The 18,469-nt window shown below is 33.9% G+C and overlaps 3 protein-coding genes across 8 annotated transcripts; 2 read left to right on the plus strand and 1 right to left on the minus strand.

Moving 5' to 3' along the window:
- The first annotated feature begins 431 nt into the window (after positions 1-431).
- Positions 432-2,802, plus strand: LOC11432932 (protein STRICTOSIDINE SYNTHASE-LIKE 13). Its single transcript, XM_003597479.3, has 4 exons — positions 432-1,020; positions 1,307-1,591; positions 1,836-2,003; positions 2,267-2,802. The coding sequence occupies exons 1-4, from the start codon at positions 650-652 to the stop codon at positions 2,664-2,666; spliced, it is 1,224 nt and encodes a 407-aa protein (XP_003597527.1). The 5' UTR covers positions 432-649; the 3' UTR covers positions 2,667-2,802.
- A 1,226-nt stretch (positions 2,803-4,028) lies between these two features.
- On the plus strand, positions 4,029-12,362 carry LOC11427139 (electron transfer flavoprotein-ubiquinone oxidoreductase, mitochondrial). 6 transcript variants are annotated; one of them, XR_005644218.1, is made up of 18 exons: positions 4,029-4,451; positions 4,544-4,620; positions 5,368-5,474; positions 5,609-5,690; positions 5,761-5,869; positions 6,069-6,115; positions 6,210-6,284; positions 6,504-6,620; positions 7,299-7,367; positions 8,063-8,155; positions 8,741-8,843; positions 9,098-9,241; positions 10,373-10,475; positions 10,544-10,610; positions 10,864-10,943; positions 11,661-11,789; positions 11,892-11,947; positions 12,073-12,159. XR_005644218.1 is itself a non-coding variant. In XM_039830874.1 (18 exons), the coding sequence occupies exons 1-18, from the start codon at positions 4,157-4,159 to the stop codon at positions 12,154-12,156; spliced, it is 1,848 nt and encodes a 615-aa protein (XP_039686808.1). In that variant the 5' UTR covers positions 4,030-4,156; the 3' UTR covers positions 12,157-12,362. The 6 variants fall into 6 exon arrangements, 2 of the variants coding, with proteins under 2 accessions (XP_039686808.1, XP_024632579.1); XR_003009531.2 differs by having other exon boundaries at positions 4,030-4,451; positions 9,098-9,222; positions 10,373-10,422; positions 12,073-12,362; XM_039830874.1 differs by having other exon boundaries at positions 4,030-4,451; positions 11,881-11,947; positions 12,073-12,362.
- Positions 12,363-13,988: 1,626 nt separating this feature from the next.
- On the minus strand, positions 13,989-18,003 carry LOC11432933 (probable transcription factor PosF21). Its single transcript, XM_003597481.4, has 5 exons — positions 17,804-18,003; positions 16,871-17,620; positions 15,214-15,346; positions 15,005-15,089; positions 13,989-14,600 (listed from the first exon to the last, which is right to left on the minus strand). The coding sequence occupies exons 2-5, from the start codon at positions 17,548-17,550 to the stop codon at positions 14,209-14,211; spliced, it is 1,290 nt and encodes a 429-aa protein (XP_003597529.1). The 5' UTR covers positions 17,551-17,620; positions 17,804-18,003; the 3' UTR covers positions 13,989-14,208.
- Between the last annotated feature and the right edge of the window lie 466 nt (positions 18,004-18,469).

Consider the following 18,469-nt stretch of genomic DNA (forward strand, 5'->3'; position numbering starts at 1 on the left):
TTTAATATTTTGCACTTTCTTTGTTAATTTTGAAGGGATAATTTATATATGACACCTATTTAATTTTGCACGTTTATGAAATAGAAAAAGTAATTTTTTTTTTTTAAAATTTGAAATCATTGGATAAAATTTGTACATTTAAATATATTAATATAGTTTACTTTATATTGGTTTGTGAATGAAGGTATATTTATTTTATTTTTACATTTTGAAGAGTGTGTATTTTTAATCACTTTTTAATATTCAATTTAACATAGGGTTGTTTTTCATATTCCAAAGATTCATTTTCCCTTCTCTCACTTTATATCCAATAAAAAATGATTCATAAAAAAAAAAACAATAAAAAACTATATGAGAACATTGCATTCTTCTCTCTTACTTTCCTATCACTTTTATTATTAGACCAAACAAACATATATGTATGAGCAAGACATGCTTTCAACATGCACAACAATAGACAACCTAATTCCAACCTTGCATGTTGTCATGAGCAACGTACACATGCTTTTAAACTCTCAAAACCTTCCAATAAGAACTCCTCCAAGCCAAGTACATCTTGTTCTACTAGCTAGTTGTGCAAAACAAAACCTTGCCTTATACCTTCTCAACTTTGATACTGGATTCCCATATTCAAAACAAATTTTCATGCATGGAGAAGAAAAACTTCCTAAAAGATGAAACCTTTCTCCAACAACATAAAGTTCTTGCTATATTTCTATTTTTGAGTTTTGTTTTGATGGACCCTTTTCATTTAGGTCCACTAGGAGAACATGAATTTCGACCCGTGAAACACAACGTTGCACCATATAAACAAGTCATGAAGAATTGGCCTAAGGACAACATGAGTAGACTAGGACTTCACGGAAAATTAGAATTCGAAAATGAAGTATTTGGACCAGAGTCACTTGAGTTCGATAACATGGGTCGTGGACCTTACACCGGTTTAGCCGATGGCCGCGTTGTCCGATGGATGGGAGAACAACTTGGTTGGGAAACTTTTGCAGTTGTCACATCCAATTGGTGAGTATCATCAAGAAATTTGTAATCTAATTTGATTAAATCAGCTATCAAATACAACTCAAAATATTAACTATCTAATCTTCATTCAATTATTATAATGTAGAGAGTCCAATTGCAATTATAATAGTTGAATGAAGATCAAACAATTCATATTTTGAGTTCAAGATATGAAATGTCTGATCTTCTCGCAATTGCATGATTGTATACACTCCATTAGATCTATAATATTATGTTTGTATATGTCTATATGTGCATTCATGCTAATGAAACTTGATATTTTTAAAAGGACTGAGAAGACTTGCATGAGGGGAAATGACTCTACAACTCCAAAGCAATGGAAACATGAGAAAACATGTGGGCGTCCCCTTGGTTTAAGATTTGACAAAGAGAGTGGAGATTTATACATAGCAGATGCATATTATGGTCTTCTTATGGTTGGACCAAATGGAGGACTAGCTACACCATTGGCAACCCATGTCGAAGGAAAACCCATTCTCTTTGCAAATGACCTTGATATTCACAAGAATGGGTCCATCTTCTTCACTGACACAAGCACAAGATACAATCGAGTGTAATTTCTTCTGTTTCTAGCTATCTATTCACCAAAGTCAGATTGTTGATAGCAGTTGAATTGAGATCAAATGATTAAGATTTAAAGCTCCGTATTTTATATTAGAAAAAATCTACAATAAAATTTGGACGGTCATCTCAATTCAACGGTTATCAATATGTTAAATGAATTGATCCCGAATCCAGGGATCCTATTTATTTATTTATTTCAGCTAAGTCCTTATGATGGGTGCTATTGTTTGCAGTGCACACTTTTTTATATTGTTGGAAGGAGAAGGAACAGGTAGGCTCCTTAGATATGATCCTCCTACCAAAACAACTCATGTTGTCTTGGATGGTCTTGTTTTTCCTAATGGAGTGCAAATTTCGAAAGATCAATCCTTCCTCCTATTTACTGAAACCACCAACTGCAGGTTTTCAACTGCGTTAATTATTTCTTTATCAACATATCATACTTATTTTGCATTTTTTTTCTGCAACTTGTAATAATTGAGGTTAAATGTGATACTCAATTGTAGTCACATTGTGATCTTTTACCTTGGTGCTGCAAACCATTTTTTAAAAAACTTTAGCAACACAAAATTGGTCTCTCTACGGTTGCAACATCATACTGCAGCTATATTGAATCGAAATTCGCCCAACAAAATAATCAATTCATTAAATTCTTTAATGACAGGCTAATGAAACTTTGGATAGATGGTCCTAAAGATGGAACAGTGGAATGCGTGGCCGACCTTCCAGGATTCCCAGACAACGTAAGAATGAATGAAAAAGGACAGTTTTGGGTGGCAATAGATTGTTGTCGAACTGGACCTCAAGAAGTCTTGAGTAACAATCCATGGTTGAGGAGTATTTACTTCCGCTTGCCTGTAAGAATGAGCTTGTTGGCTAAAGCAATGGGGATGAAAATGTACACAATGATTGCACTTCTTGATGATAACGGAAAGATTCTTGAAGTTCTTGAAGATCGAGAAGGCAAAGTGATGAAGCTGGTTAGTGAAGTTAAAGAGGAGAAAGGAAAGCTTTGGATTGGAACAGTAGCTCATAATCACATCTCCACCTTACCTTACCCTTAAAAATATGACTTTGTCATGCATTAAGTTAAATTTCTTGTGTCTTGGTTTAGGATTTTCCTTTTAGTAAAATTAAATGCTAGAATTGCTTAATCTTTATCTGTGCAAGTATTTTAGTTAATCAAATAATTTTTTCTAATCCATGCCCCTGCAATATAATGATCACTGTATTATGTTTTTGGTATAGATCACATATTCCTTGTAGGGGGAGCTACCAAAATTAGTTTAAGACATTGCGATTCTACTTGATTCAAGTAATTAATCTATGCAATTACACGTGGATTATACCTGATTTTTACCAGAACATAATCTCTCAAACCAGATATAACACTATGTAGATAGCAGAACTATCTGTCAGAAAAATTCAAGTTGTTGAATTCTCATAGCTTGGATGATAGAAACTATAAGCTAAAATGAAAAATTCTCATATACCGCACTGTTATATTGGTCGTTGACTCAGACCGAAACCCGATTAAATCCTTCGTGCTTACACAACTTATGAACACTACTATCTCATCTAGCAATCTTTTGCAGTGCTTTTGGTAGCAGATCTAGCAAGTAGCAACCCTTTACTTTGCATGCATTGAAACATAACCAATTATATCTTAAATGCATACCCAATTATACATTTTACTAAGCTAATTATTACTATTAATCATGTAACTTAGGCCCTATTAGGATATATACAGCTTAATTAGTCATTTTACCAAATTTCACAAATGCCATTAAACAAACTTGAATTAAAGCCGTGTAGTAGAGCTCCTCTCCCACAGAATTTGGTGTGTATTGACACACAATAACAATGCAAAAGCAATTTATTTGAAGAAGGGGGTAGAACTTACACATCATTTAAGCTGCTAGTGTTCCAAAGGGAGAGGGAATCTGTCCATTAATTTGATTGTCTTCTAGGTGCCTTCTATCAGATTCAAACATTCGGATGTTCAATACAACACAATTACATAAAGTTAACAAAAGGCACTGTAAATAGAATGTGTTTTCATTGAATAAAATTGTAGACTAGCTAACAATGAAGCATAACATGGATACCAAACACGACACAGACACGTATAAAAATTTGAAAAAATGACATAATTCAGTATGATTACATCTGTCGGTGTCATACACTAACACGAGTTGAGCACTGAACACACCTTCGATCACAAGTCTCGGTGTCGGATGCTGACACAAGTTGGACTCAGACACGCCTTCAATCAGAAGTGTCGGTGTTACATAGTCTGACAATGTGATAAACTCGTTTTGCAGATAAACTGAATGAACACGTCAGACACAACACACTGCAATTGTTTTTTAATCCGTGACGCAACTTCTTGTATGCATGTGCTTTTATTAATTAATAATAAAAAAAAGTATGATATAGTTTTATATGCAGAAAAAAGAAAACGATGATGATGATGAACACTTTATAATCAAAATTGGAATGAAGTAGTTCAAATTCAAATCAATATTACAAAATCAAAATCAAAGTCTGAAGAATGTTCAAACTTAGCTCTCTTTTGTTCAAATCAAAATCAAAATCCAAAAATGCTCTCACAATTATTCGCACTTTCAACAACCTTCAACCTTGCAATGCGTCCACACATGCAAATTCTAGAGTTCCGATCTCTCGTAATTTTTGCACCGCACCGGAAAGAGACTCAATCGAATACGACGTCGTTATCGTCGGAGCTGGTCCCGCCGGTTTATCGGCGGCGATACGGTTGAAACAACTTTGCCGCGAAAATGATACCGATTTATCTGTTTGTGTTCTTGAAAAAGGTTCTGAAGTTGGTAAGTCAACTTCGTTTCTCTTTCAGTTAATTTATTGCTACAAAAAAAAGCTCTATTAATTGATTTCGCAATTTCTGTGTTATTATTCTCAGGAGCGCACATTCTTTCTGGAAACGTTTTTGAACCTCGCGCGTTGGATGAACTTCTTCCTCAGTGGAAGCAACAAGAGGTGTGTTCTTTTATATGGCAAAAGATAAAATATGTATGGTATAGTTGTTTTCATATAAGCTATTTTAGAAAACTTATGAAAATAAGCTGAAAAATGTCATAAGCTGTTTTCGTAAGTTCTCCCAAACAGTCTCAAAAAACTTATGTCAGAAGATAAACTCAAATAAGTCAATCCAAAAAGGCCAAGTCTGTAACAGAATATCAAATCAAGGCGAACTGTTTTTGTATAATCTATAAGCTATTTTCATAAGCTATCCTGGATAGCTTATGGAAATGAGCTGAAAACAATTTATGAACATGACATAAGCTTTTTTCCTAAGTTCTCAAAAACAATGTCAAAAGTGATTATGCCAGTAGATAAGCTCAAATATGAGCCTGTTTGGATTGACTTACTTGAGCATATCCACTAGCATAAGCCCTTGTGACATTGTTTCTGAGAACTTACGAAAACAACTTATGACAATTTTCATTAGCTTTTTTCAACTTTATTTTCATAAGTCTCCAATATAGCTTGTAAAAACACAGTGGTATTGGCTTAGGACCTGAGAGTGTGCTCTTACTCAAGGTCTCATGTTCGATTCCCTCCGATGCCAACTTATATCATATACAAAAACAATTTAACGTTATTTTATCTTTTGCTATAAAAATAGCTTATACGTAAGCGCTTATCATGATAAGCATTTATCCAAACATGCCCTAAGTGTCTTCAATTCGTGACTGGCATTGAATTTTGTTTTTTGATTTGCAGGCTCCTATTAGTACACCTGTTTCTTCTGATAAGTTTTGGTTTCTGACAAAGAATCGTGCGATTTCACTCCCGAGTCCTTTTGACAACAAAGGGAACTATGTAATAAGGTTTCTATAACACGTTTATTCAATTATTTACAGCGGAAAAAGCAATTAACTGTTTGTTTGTCTACTTTACAATGTTCGTGTTCACAATTCATAATTCCACTTCCAAAATACTTATTTTGGACCATTTGATACAGTTTAAGTCAGTTAGTACGATGGATGGGAGCAAAAGCTGAAGAGTTAGGTGTGGAGATATACCCAGGATTTGCTGCTAGTGAGGTATTTCAGCTTTTCCTTCGATGTCTCTTCTCTATATTTTTTATTGTTTACTAGTGTATTTCCATGCCAGATATTGTATGATTCTGACAACAAAGTTATCGGTATTGGAACTAATGATATGGGAATCTCAAAAGATGGTTCAAAGAAGGAGACTTTCCAACGTGGCGTTGAAGTCAAAGGTTTCATTTTATACATTTCTTTATCCCGTACATATGTTAATGTGCTTTGTCTCAATTCTTGTAGCAAAAAGGTTTTCCTGATTAATGCTTGTCTAGCTGCTCCAGCAACTTGACTATAATCTGGATCAATAGTTTTGCCAGTTATTTAGTTCTTTCTGTGGTGTAGTTGTTAACTATGTAAATATTGAATCACATGTAGGCCAAATAACACTTCTGTCTGAGGGATGTCGAGGATCGTTATCAGAGGTATGAAAATTAAATTTTAGGATTGTCTAGCTTTTCCCATCAATTATTATGTTGATGGTAAAATTTCCAATCTCAATCCCTGTATTCCCTACAGCAAATAATGAAAAAGTACAACCTTAGAGAGAAGGGAGGCGCAGAACATCAGACATATGCTTTGGGAATTAAAGAGGTATAACTACTTCACTTATTTTAGAAGAGATTTTTTTAAAAACATCTCGTCTTTATTTTTCATGAAAAACTGCAATCTTTCATGATTCTGCTTTTTTATTCAATTATATATGCATGAAGAATATTTGATTGTTGACTGTTCTAATAACTGAAAGTCATAGGTGTTTTCATTAATCTTATTCGCCAAATTCACTTAGATTCTGCAAACTTATACCTTTAGGTTTGGGAAATTGACGAGGAAAAGCATCAACCTGGTGCAGTACTTCACACGTTAGGATGGCCCTTGGATCATAAAACATATGGAGGATCTTTTCTGTATCACATGAAAGATAGACAAGTAAGATTTGTATTTGTAAAGAGTTGTGTTATTTGAACATTCATATATGTGACAACTTTTGTGACAACCAAAATTTTAGAAAGGAAATGAGGTAGTGGCACAAACACCAAAGCAATAAAGAGAGAAAGTAAAAAGAAAATGTGAGTATGAGTGACAAAATTGTCACAAAAGTTGTAAAAAATGGTTGTTCGAATATCATTTCTCATTTGTAAAATTGATTGCTGCCCCATATTGTGAATAATGTTGTCCCACCAACATTATTGTGTGCTCTAAATCTGAAATAAACATAAAAAAATACACATGCAGCACAAAACTAACCTCGCTAATTTTCTAATTTTAGTTATGATAATCCAACTTGTTTCTATACCATTTGGCTGTATATTTTTATGATTGAGCGTAGTCTCTTAGCTAGATGGTTGTTCATTCCTAGAATGTGTTTGAAACCACTATGGAGCAAGTTGATATATTTCTGTTTGATGAAGCCATTTTTCTCACTTTTTCATGGTTATCTTTTCTGACTAGTTATATCAAGTTATAAACAAGTCACCTGCAGCTGTATTTGCAAACTTTGACCGAACTATATAAGTTTATCATTTCCTGCTAGTTTTTTTTTTTTTTTTACTTTCATTGCTGACAATATATTCTTCATGTCAAGAATTCCATTTTCCACTGTGACAGATTTCTTTAGGTCTTGTGGTTGCTTTGAACTATCAGAACCCTTTCATGAATCCTTATGAGGAATTCCAGGTAAAGTTTTTTCTTGCGGGTATGTTTAAGGTGCATAATTGAAATTTTATGTTGTCAATTATATGCTACTTAATCTTCATATTTTTTAAATGTAGGAAAAAACGAAACTTTTATATAATCTGACAAGCAATTTCAACATTTCCTTTAAAGTGATTTTTCTGTCTTTGTATGACATGCCTGAGTATTTTAAGAGACGTGATTTTCCTTTTAATGAAAATACTCAAATATGTGGTTTTTGTGGTATTTAACTTGGCAAACCACTTTTATGTTTTGTCTAAGTTGGTTGTTCCATCTTTCTAGTATAAGAATGTATGAGCTTTCTTGGGTGAACGTCTATTTATGCAATGTAAATGATTGGGGTTGTCATATGACATCTGTAAGTGTTTTGCTATTTCTTCTAAGGAATGATATGTATGTTCAACCCGGGAAGCCACTTCAACTGTCTTCTAAGTTGGTTATGATTGTTTCATTTTTCTACTATCACCTGTATTTATGCAATTCATATTAATAGAGTCATTTATCTTGCCACATTTGCCAATTATGTTATGGATTTTTTGTGAATCTTTTGCTGGTTGGTTGTGTGGATACTCTATCTCTCTAAAACTTGAAAGTTACATCACTTATTCTGATCTCTACTCTTGGTCAATAAGTTTTTTTCTCCTTGCTTATCTCCTGTTTCTCATTTGGTTGACCAGAAATTTAAGCATCATCCTGCAATCAAACCATTTCTAGAAGGCGGAACAGTTATCCAGTATGGAGCTCGCACTTTAAATGAAGGTGGTTTTCAGGTACATAAATAATCAACAGCTTTCATTTTTTTTCATGCAACCAATCCGAAAACAATGTAGAGTAATTTACCTTTATGTCCGAGTCATAGCAGCCTCAAGAGGTCTTGTGTTATAGATGTACTAGGATGAAGGGTGACAAATGGATACTCCTAACTTTTAAGATCTCTAATGCAAATTTAAAGGTATTTGGTGGGTTCTAAACGCTAAAGCACGTAAAATTGGAAATGGGACAAGAAACATATGGACTAAAAACACAACAAAATTTAAGCGTCCAGCAGTGCATGTACTATTGAAGTGTCACATTGTGTCCGACATTGACATAATTTTTCTGAAATGATTATGCTTCATAGTCTAGGCAACATGTCTGCTAACTGTTACAGTGGTCCATGTAAAGCTTGGTTGTTTTCTTTATTGGTGATAGAGGAATTTGACATACATGAAGAAAAAGTTTTCAAAGACAAATAGCTAGATGAATTATTTGTTATCATATTAGAGTTTTATTTGCGTGTTGTTTGTTCCAATGCATTATTTCTTTAACTTGTTGCACATTATTTAAATATAAACGTGATTCTAGTTAAATTTCAGTCTGTCCCATATCCAGTTTTTCCTGGTGGAGCAATTGTTGGATGTTCAGCTGGGTTCTTGAATGTTCCTAAGATAAAGGGAACTCACACAGCAATGAAATCAGGTAGGGGATGGAAACTTGCTCTATATTTTGCTGATGTTGATTATTTAGTTTTGGTGAAATTTAAGGAATGTATGATTCTTTAGGGTCGTCTCCGTTCTTATGTTTATTAAATCGACCAATCATTTCTTACTTTTATCAAACACATATTGGGATATGCCGATGTGCTGATGGTTCTGTGTGATATGCAAATAACAACGTTGCAGATTTTCTTTTACATACATGCATCTAATAGACTAGCACTTATTTTTTTGTAGGAATGCTTGCAGCTGAAGCTGCATTTGGCGTGTTTAATGAAGGTCTAGATATGAATACATATTGGGATGCTTTGAGGAATTCATGGATATGGGAAGAACTATATAAATCTCGGAACTACCGACCTGTTAGTGAAGCTATTCATTGTTATTTTTCTATCTTTCCCTCTCTTCATTAATTTTTTTTTCAGGCTATTTTTGCTTTCATTTTTAAGTCTTGAACTAAGAGGCCATCTCATCTTAGATAGATATCTATCCATTTGCTAACTTTTGAATATATTATAAAAATAAATCACCATTGTCTTGTCGGACGAATGTTTTTATGCCTTTGCTTATTTTTTATCGATGTAAAGGACATGCATTGTCAGTTTAACTTCATTATACAACGACTTCCAATGAAAATTCTTTGCTTTGCGACATCACTCCATTCTTGTAACTACATCTTAAGAGTGGTGATATAGCATGGCAAAATAGAGAGCTCATATTGAATGTTAGCGTAAAACTACTTTGCACTGATAATGCGTTAAACTCATATTTCTTAACATATGAGAACCTGGATTTCACAAATTACATGGTAGGATTTTGGCTTCAGGACATAATCATGAGATTACTTGCTAGATAACTTTCTAGCATATGACCAAGAATCTACTAGACTGATAACTCTGGAATTCTCCAATATTATGGGATATTCCTTGCAACTAATTATAAATTTATAAGTTATGGGAAGAGTTCTGTTTCATTTTAAACCTCTAGTAGCTTATTAAGGACTTATACATATCATAGTTACTTGTAAGTGAAAGTAAAGAAAATCCTTAAACCCCAAAAACTAGCTCAAGAGGCGAGGGTTGCTTAAGACTTAAACATCCCCTCACATTGAGAGATACATATTTGAAGTGTGGACAAGTGCGAGTGGAATAATATGGATCTCAGCACACTCCCTTGGATGGAATAGCAAAGATCTTGGACTAATAATTGAACTAGGATATGTTGTGATACAGTATTAGCATTTGAGTTTTAGGCTTATCTCAACCCTCAAAAGCTATCTCAAGAGGTGAAAGATGTCCAAGCCTCATAACTAATCTGACAATATTCCAGTCGGTGTAGGACCTCAACTTATACAAAAACTTATAAAACTGTAATTGTAAGACCGATGTGTAATTATAACTATTTCCACATAGTTGTACTTATTCATTTCTTGTGATACTTAAAAAATATGCTATGTTTAGTTTGTCAAGTTAATATGCAATATTTACTTTTTAGTGATACCTCTTATTGCAGGCCTTCAAATATGGGCTTATTCCAGGACTGGCCTTAAGTGGTCTGGAGCAGTAAGATCTAACTTTTCTTATGGATTTAATCTTCTACACTTCGACACTGAAAAGTACAATTTCCTCTACTCCCTTTTTTCTTGTCTTGGAACTTCACTCACCCTTGTGTTTTTCCTATCAGTTACATACTCAAGGGGAGGCACCCAATTACTTTGAAGCATGGTAAACCTGATCATGAAGCAACAAATGTAAGAAATATTGTTCAAGGAATTAAGCTTGTTAATGAATCTTGTTATTTACATATAGGCTATTTATCACCTCTTGGCTGGTACAAAATGGTCCTTTTATTCCGGCATAAAGGCTATTTTAGAAGCCTTTTTCATTGAATATCAAGAGATGTTAGTCAGATTTGCTTTTATTATGTGTGTTTCTTGTTATAATAAAACACTGCAAATTAGTGTGACACTAATACCTTTTTTTTTTTTTTTAACATTTATGCAGGCTGCAGAGTTGCATTCTCCAATTCACTATCCAAAGCCTGATGGCGTCTTCTCCTTTGACGTACCTACCTCTCTGCACAGGTTTTGCAACATTAATTCCCTCCTGTTGCTTAATGTTGAGAATTGAATGCAATCATTTTTCAAAGAAATGAAAAAAAAGGTTGTCTCACAGTTGTGTTCTAAAATAGATATAAGGTTGCATGGTTGAATTTCTGATCTTGCCATTAAAAGAACTTCTCAAAGAGCGCATATAGAGAGTCGTGGAGGAGAGAACTCAAATTGAAAGCCAATTAGTTCACTTACACATCCGTTTATACTTAATATCCTAAATTTTAGGTAAAAGATCCTATAGAACACTGCTTTTATTTCTCTGATAAATACTATTTTGATCCTTCCACCTATCCTTCAAAAATACGAAAGTAGCTTTTAGGAGCCATGCTAATTTATTTGTCGTAATGAAACGGCCATCTGCTCATCCACATTTAAGAATTGGCTTCACAATGGGCCTCTCTTGAGTCTTGAGGGTGAGTGGTAAGGTGATGTCTTCTATTACGAGAATGTTGTCTAATTAAAGTTAGAGGTCAAATTTTGTTGTCAATTTCAATGTGTAAGAACCACATTTAGTTATATTAGATGACTCTTCATTTTATGTTTTGAATGAAGAGTAAATCAGTGCACATTGATTTACTCTTCATTCAAAACATAACAATATTGGAAATTATTGATTTATTAGTCAACATACATAATTTCAAGCTCATTTCCTTGCTTCATAGCCATTTATATCTGGTTTATATACAGAAGCAACACAAATCATGAGCATGATCAACCTCCACACCTTCGATTAAGGGACCCAAAGATTCCCGAACTTACAAATTTACCGGTGTTTGCTGCTCCTGAGTCACGATATTGTCCTGCACGAGTATACGAGTAATGCACACTTACTACAGCTTGGTTTCAAAAGGGTTTTTAGTTTCTGAATCATTCTCTGATGTTTTTCATACATCCTTCTCAAATATAGATATGCTGCAGATGAGCAAAATCAACTGAAGTTGCAGATTAATGCTCAAAATTGTTTGCATTGCAAGGTAAATTTTCAGACTGATTTGGAGAATATTTTAAATTTGGAGGATCTTACTTTTAATCTCTACTCATCAAATATTTTCGAATCTTCCATATCCTACACGGTTTAATTCAGTGCTTTGATATTCAGGCTTGTGACATCAAAGATCCAAAGCAAAACATCAAGTGGACAGTGCCTGAAGGGGGTGGAGGCCCGGGATACTCGGTTATGTAGATTCAAGAGTTAGTCCATATATTGTTGACCCCACAAATTTGCGACTTCCTTAATGTTAGTGCATTCCCCTGCATTAAATACTTGTATTATGGCCCCCTTTCCCTAATCCATACACAGTACACACAAACTTGATCGTGCCAAAAGAGGAATACTACGGTAAATGTTATTTGTGAAATAAAATAAGTTGCCAAGGTTCCTCATCTTAACGACAACATGGTTATACTATTATATTTAAAATTAGGATTCCAACCAAAGTAATTTTAAATGGGGACTTCTATGGTACACCCGTAAATTACGGTGTACCGATACTCTTGCTTACAATTTTTATAAATTAACTATCATTTTTTATGAAGAAAATAGGTGTTTGTTGACATATATATTTTAGAAAATATCATTTTATATGAAGAAAAAAAAACATCATTTCATTTTTTATAAAAATCATACTAATTTTTTTACATTTTATTGTAAAAAAATACTCAAAATTCTCTATGAGTAATAAGAATTCAGAAAAATCAAATTTTATTGCGTTGACGTTTTTGGTAAATAAGATTTAGTTATTATAATTATAGGTGATAGAAAATAATTTTTTCCTACAAAAAATAACTTATTTAACTATTAATTTAAGGATTTGGTGTACCAATACACTTAAATTGTTGGGTGTACCATAGAACTTGCCATTTTAAATTGTAAAAATAAGCGCCTCTCTTTCCAATATATTGAATACATAACTTTCCATCAAAATTACTTTCTGCCGAAAAATTATGGTTGTCAAGTGTTTTTTGCACTTAAATAGTCTTTCATGAGACTGTTTGGGACTGCAGTAGAAGGCTTCTAGACGTGTGTTTTTTGAAAAGTTAGAAATTCTAGCTTCACATTTTTCACATTTAAAGTGCATTGGAAAGTGGAAATGAGGCTCCAAAAGTTAATCCAAACACCCACTAAATGTAACTAGTTTCATATCACATATATTTCAAAAATTGCCTTTCAAGCATCATTCTTTAAAATTATTAGGCTTAAAATTTTCATTACAAGTTGAGAAATCTCCTCCTTTTGTGCTTCGGCTACTTTTATATTCATAAAAAAAAAAATAAAAAAAAAAATAGTGGACAAATTAAAATAAAGATCATGACTAAAAACAAAATGTCGCCATTAGAATTGTTACAAAAAAAAAAGTGTATCAGTTTAGTTTGCATAATCTTTGTGCACTGTACCATGTTCGCATCATCCATCAATCAAAACTCATTGCATAGCTACAAAGAACAAACATCCCTACCTACCTCGGTTTATCCTAGCCAATTGAATTAACTGAGGTGCCCATAAATATTAGTACAAAACAAAATTCAACGCATTATTCTATATCTGTAACTATAACATTTACTCTTTTAAGAAAAAATATAACAAGCCTGCAACCTACAAAACACACACTGACAAAGGGAAATCTAAAATGTGAGTAATCAATGTACAGTTTCTTAACAATCCTCGGCTCCATTGATAATATTTATGCAATGTATGCCAAGTTCAAGTTGCAAAGCTACCCAGAATAGAGATCATTTAGGCATGACAAATGAAGAGGCAGATTTCATGCAATCATGTTGCCCATCCGATCAAATCAAACAGCTTATATGTTAAAATGCATTTAAAATATATTTGAAAAAATGTAAATGCAAACCGCCCAATTACCAAGAAAAAATAAGATTGCTTGACTCCTAATATGCAGGGAATCCAAATCCAACAAATGAAAGCATTTACCCCTTCGTCCTTCAGTTGATTGTGCGAAGGTGAAATGCTAAAAATCATAGGAAGGACAATTGCTAAGGAGACCCTATTGTAGATTTGACAAAAATCATCCCTACATCGATTTATCCATAGCCAATTAACTGAGGTGCCAAGAAATTTTAGTATTATACATAACAAAATGCAACACATAATTCTAAATCTGTAACTACAAACATTTGTACTGTTTAAGAATAAAAAATAGAACAAGGCTGCAACCTACCAACACTAGGACACTGAGACAACGAAATCTAAAGTTATACGACAATGCGCAGTTTCTCAACAATCCTTGGTTGCCGAAGGATTTACATCCGATGAAGGATTATCTTTCGGGCATGGAGGTGTAGTTGCTCTCATTTTCAAGTCACCTGATTGTTGTTGTTCCTGCTGCTGCTGCTGCATTTGTTGCTGTTGCATTTGTTGCTGCTGTATTTGTTGTTGCTGTTGTATTTGTTGCTGAAACTGATGTTGCTGCTGTTTCTGTGGATGAATTTGGAGCTGTTGAAACTGTTGTGCAGCCAAAAGAGTGTGCATGGCATGATTATTATTGGGATAGAACTGTTGCCCTCCTCCAAAAGAAGCTAAGTTCATAGGTCCTCCATTTGGTGGCATAGCTTGCCCAGTCAGTACTTTCAAATGCGTGATTTCCTCTTTTAACGCGTCATTTAAAGCTACAAGGACAAACAGAAAGTGAATTATTTCCCATGATATTAGTAGTGCAAAGATCAAGATAAACTGTCCACGTTGGATATTCTCAAGCTTATATATTTAAAGCTGTGAAACTCAAATTTCATATAAAATTGCATATTTCAGCTTTATTCAACCAGAAAACCAACCCAACAACAAAACTTTGCAGCCAGCTTCACACTAAACATGCACCTTCACCTAAGACAAATATATTAATCTATCGGGAAAATCTGACTAATGTCATATACCATATTGTAAATTGCAAGGATATTACGCACAGACCATATTGCATTAAATAAATACTTTTTCAGAGATAGAATTAGAAAGAGAAGCAACTAAAGCAGCAGAGTAGTAGCTTCAGGAAACATTTATAATGTCGTGGACTTACCATCCTGCAAGTGAACTTGTTGCTCCATGGTTTGCAACCGCAGCTTCAGCTCACTGTTCTCAGAATTCAGTCCACTTGTATCTCTCTGTTCATAATAGACCAAAAAATATTAATATAGTCCTACTATTAGCTTTTCAACCAGAAGGTGATATAGTAATTGGCAGTATCAAAGCACCCAACATCTGAATAGAAAGCACAAATGTAAATACCTGTAAGAGAGTTAACTGTGCAGACAAAGATGTTGCTTCCGTTTGCAATGTCTGCACTTTTCTTTCAAGCTCGGCAATATAGCGCATCTTCCTCTCTTTTGACCTAGCCGCAGACTGCCTATTTGCCCATATCCTGTTACACACAAATATAAGCAGTGTTTGTCGATGTTGGAAAGTTCATCTACCCAAACCAAAAAAGAGATAGAAAGAAAAAACAGAAAATAGTTCATACACCCAGCACTTTTCAAGTGCAGTAGATAAAGCAAAATAGGCCCAGGGGATAATGCCATGAGAAATGGTATTTGTACAACAATTTTGTAACAACTTTTATGACAACATTTTCTCTCATACTCACATTATGTTTTTACTTCCTCTCTCTATTGTTTTGGTTTCCGTGTCAATACCTACTTTTCTTTGTAAACTTATGGTTGTTCCAAAAGTTGTCACACAAATGGTTGTTCAAATAACACCTCTAATGCCATATATTGAGCTGGAACTTACAACAATAAAAAGATGTATAGACTGTGCCCTCTAAGGGAGGACATTCTATCCGAGCATCAATACCTGTCGCAGTGTGGGAGGGGATCAAAAGGCCCAATAATGTGATTTTTTGGAAGAGTAACCACACCAAAACAACAGTTTTAGAAAGTAACTATTGTTCAAATACTACCAAAACAATGGTGTGAGTGTGTAACTCTAATTAGTGTTATTATCAATGAGATGTCGCCATTTTCCTTCAAGTAAATAAAACGCAACCTGGTGCTATAGAGCTACTTCCATGACAACATCTAGGGAAGGGTTGGACTCATTATGGGTCTATTGTAGTTGGTCTTACCTAGCATTTGCAAGAGACTGATTTAACAAATTGAACTGTGACTTTATAGTCATACAGCAACTATTCCAACATTTTCTTTTAGTAGACCTTAGAACAACAACAACTAAGCCTTAGTAGACCTTAGAAAAATCTTACAATTTTTTAAGCCTCCTTATCAATTGCAAAGTATACCAAAACCTACAATATTTTGTATACCACAAAAAAAAAAGTAGTGTTATTGTGGCTCATGTTTTGGAATGCTTGTTTTTTGTTTATTAATTTCAACAGGAAGGCACTTTTGTATTATACATAGGTCTTCTAGAATTAATCTACAGTTCCATTTCTGAGATTTTTTCTCATTAATTTTTTTCTAAAAACCAAAATCCTATCCTGTCTCAAAGACTCTATGCATTTTCTAAAATTTGATATCCTAGCCTGCCTCAATAGTTTTGCTAAACATGTTTATAAGATATATAGTATTGCTATATCCGGAGAATAAAATTATCCCGAAAGGATAGTGAAAGAGAAATTAGCCAATGACAAAACAGAGCTTTGCGGAATTCACGGCATGTTGGTAAAAAAGGGGGAAGTCAATAATACAGACTGGGTAGAATACACTCAGGATGATTTCGTGTGATTACAATTCGCTACAAACAGCATTTTTGTTAGCTCTACACCTAATTTATGAATGCTAAATTACACACTAATAAACCATAGAGAATAATATATAACATTTGGAATAAAAACAGTGTTTTGCTATGTAGTATTGCATTGCTTTACAAACAAGCATGTAAAATAACTAAGAAACATTATGGTACAAAATGACATGTCTAGAAATAATACCTTTTTGCACGCTTGGGGTCAATCAAGGCAAGTTCTGCAAGCTTGGCCGCTGACATTGCTTTTTTGGAATCAGCTGCGGACATGTCATCTGAACCCGAGACTAACATCTCAGGTTTGATTGTTGTTGACCCATCCATGGACTGGCTATGCTGGTGTCTGATTCTGGGCCTTTCATTTGTAGTACCAACTGCCATATTTTCCCCAGAAGAGGTACCTCCTCCTGATGTCTGCCCTACCGACATTGGCGCCAAACCCGATGCTCCGGCAGCATTAGACCCCTCACCCATTTGAAAATTAGACGTAGCTGAAGACGAATTGAACTTATCCATATCAAGGTACATGGACAGCAAATCTTCCTCAGTATCATCAGAGAACGACGGTCCATCAGCACCACCAACTACACCAAGATCACTATCAAAGCTAATATCATCCGGCAAGGTAAGAATCTCGGAATGAGCACGTCTATGACCTCTATTTCTTGGAGGATTATCAGACATTTTACTTATATCATGACTAAAGCCACTAGAATCTGAGCTGGTTCCAGGAACAAGCGGCGGATAGGACGATGATGGGGGTTCAGATTTCACATTGAAACCACTTCCAGATGGTGAATAACCCGGATAACGTCCTGATGGAGGTGGAAAACCACCGCCAAGACCCAAAGATTTGTCCTTTTCCATTCACGATTCCTTGACCCTAAACAACACTAAGCAATCACAACCCCTAATCCAGTTCAATCACTTCAAAACCCTAGTAACAAATTAATAAAAATAAATCAATAAAAAATCAAATTTTTAAACAACCCAATTTCTTAAACTAGCTCATTAGAACAATAAAAAACAAAAGAGAAAAATTGGAATGAAAAAACAAAAAAAAAAAACAAAAAAATTTCGTTGTTGAAATTTGAAATGACGAAGGAGTGAGAAGTTTTACCTTTGCGCCGCGTAGATCAGGGAAGATAGATTGGAGCAGAGAATGAAAACCCTAGAAATTGAGAGAAAGGGGAAATGGTTATTGGAATGAAGAGAGAGAAAGTAGAGATCTGAGAGAGAGAGAGAATGAAAAACTGAAGCTTCGAACTCAAGACATCATTCCATTCTCGTCAACGAATCAAACCCATACAGTTGGTACAATTTGTATGTATTATACGGTACATGTCTTAAACCAATATTATTTGGGTTAAATATTTTTGGTCCATATCAATTTTTCGTTTTAGTTTTAACTTTTAGTCTTCTAAAAATTTTTCATCTTCATTTTTAGTCCCTCTTTTAAAGTAAACTCATGTAGAATTCATATTTTTGAATAAAATTTTTCATGAAAAATTCATAATATTATAAGAATCTCTTCCAATTTTTTTTTTTTGAATATTTTAACAAAACATGAATTTTATATTTTTTATGGTTAAAAATTCATATTAAATTTACGTTTTGTTAAAAAATTCTAATTTTTTTTGGAAAATATTTCTACAATATTCTACTACACAATTTCATTAAAAAATAGTGATTGAAAATTTTATAGGACTAAAAGTTGAAGGAAAATTTTAGAGGGACTAAAACGAAAAGTTGGTATATTTATAGGGACCAAAAACATTTTTAACTG

This window comes from Medicago truncatula, chromosome 2, assembly GCF_003473485.1.
Source record: "Medicago truncatula cultivar Jemalong A17 chromosome 2, MtrunA17r5.0-ANR, whole genome shotgun sequence".
NCBI classification, from domain to species: Eukaryota; Viridiplantae; Streptophyta; class Magnoliopsida; order Fabales; family Fabaceae; genus Medicago; species Medicago truncatula.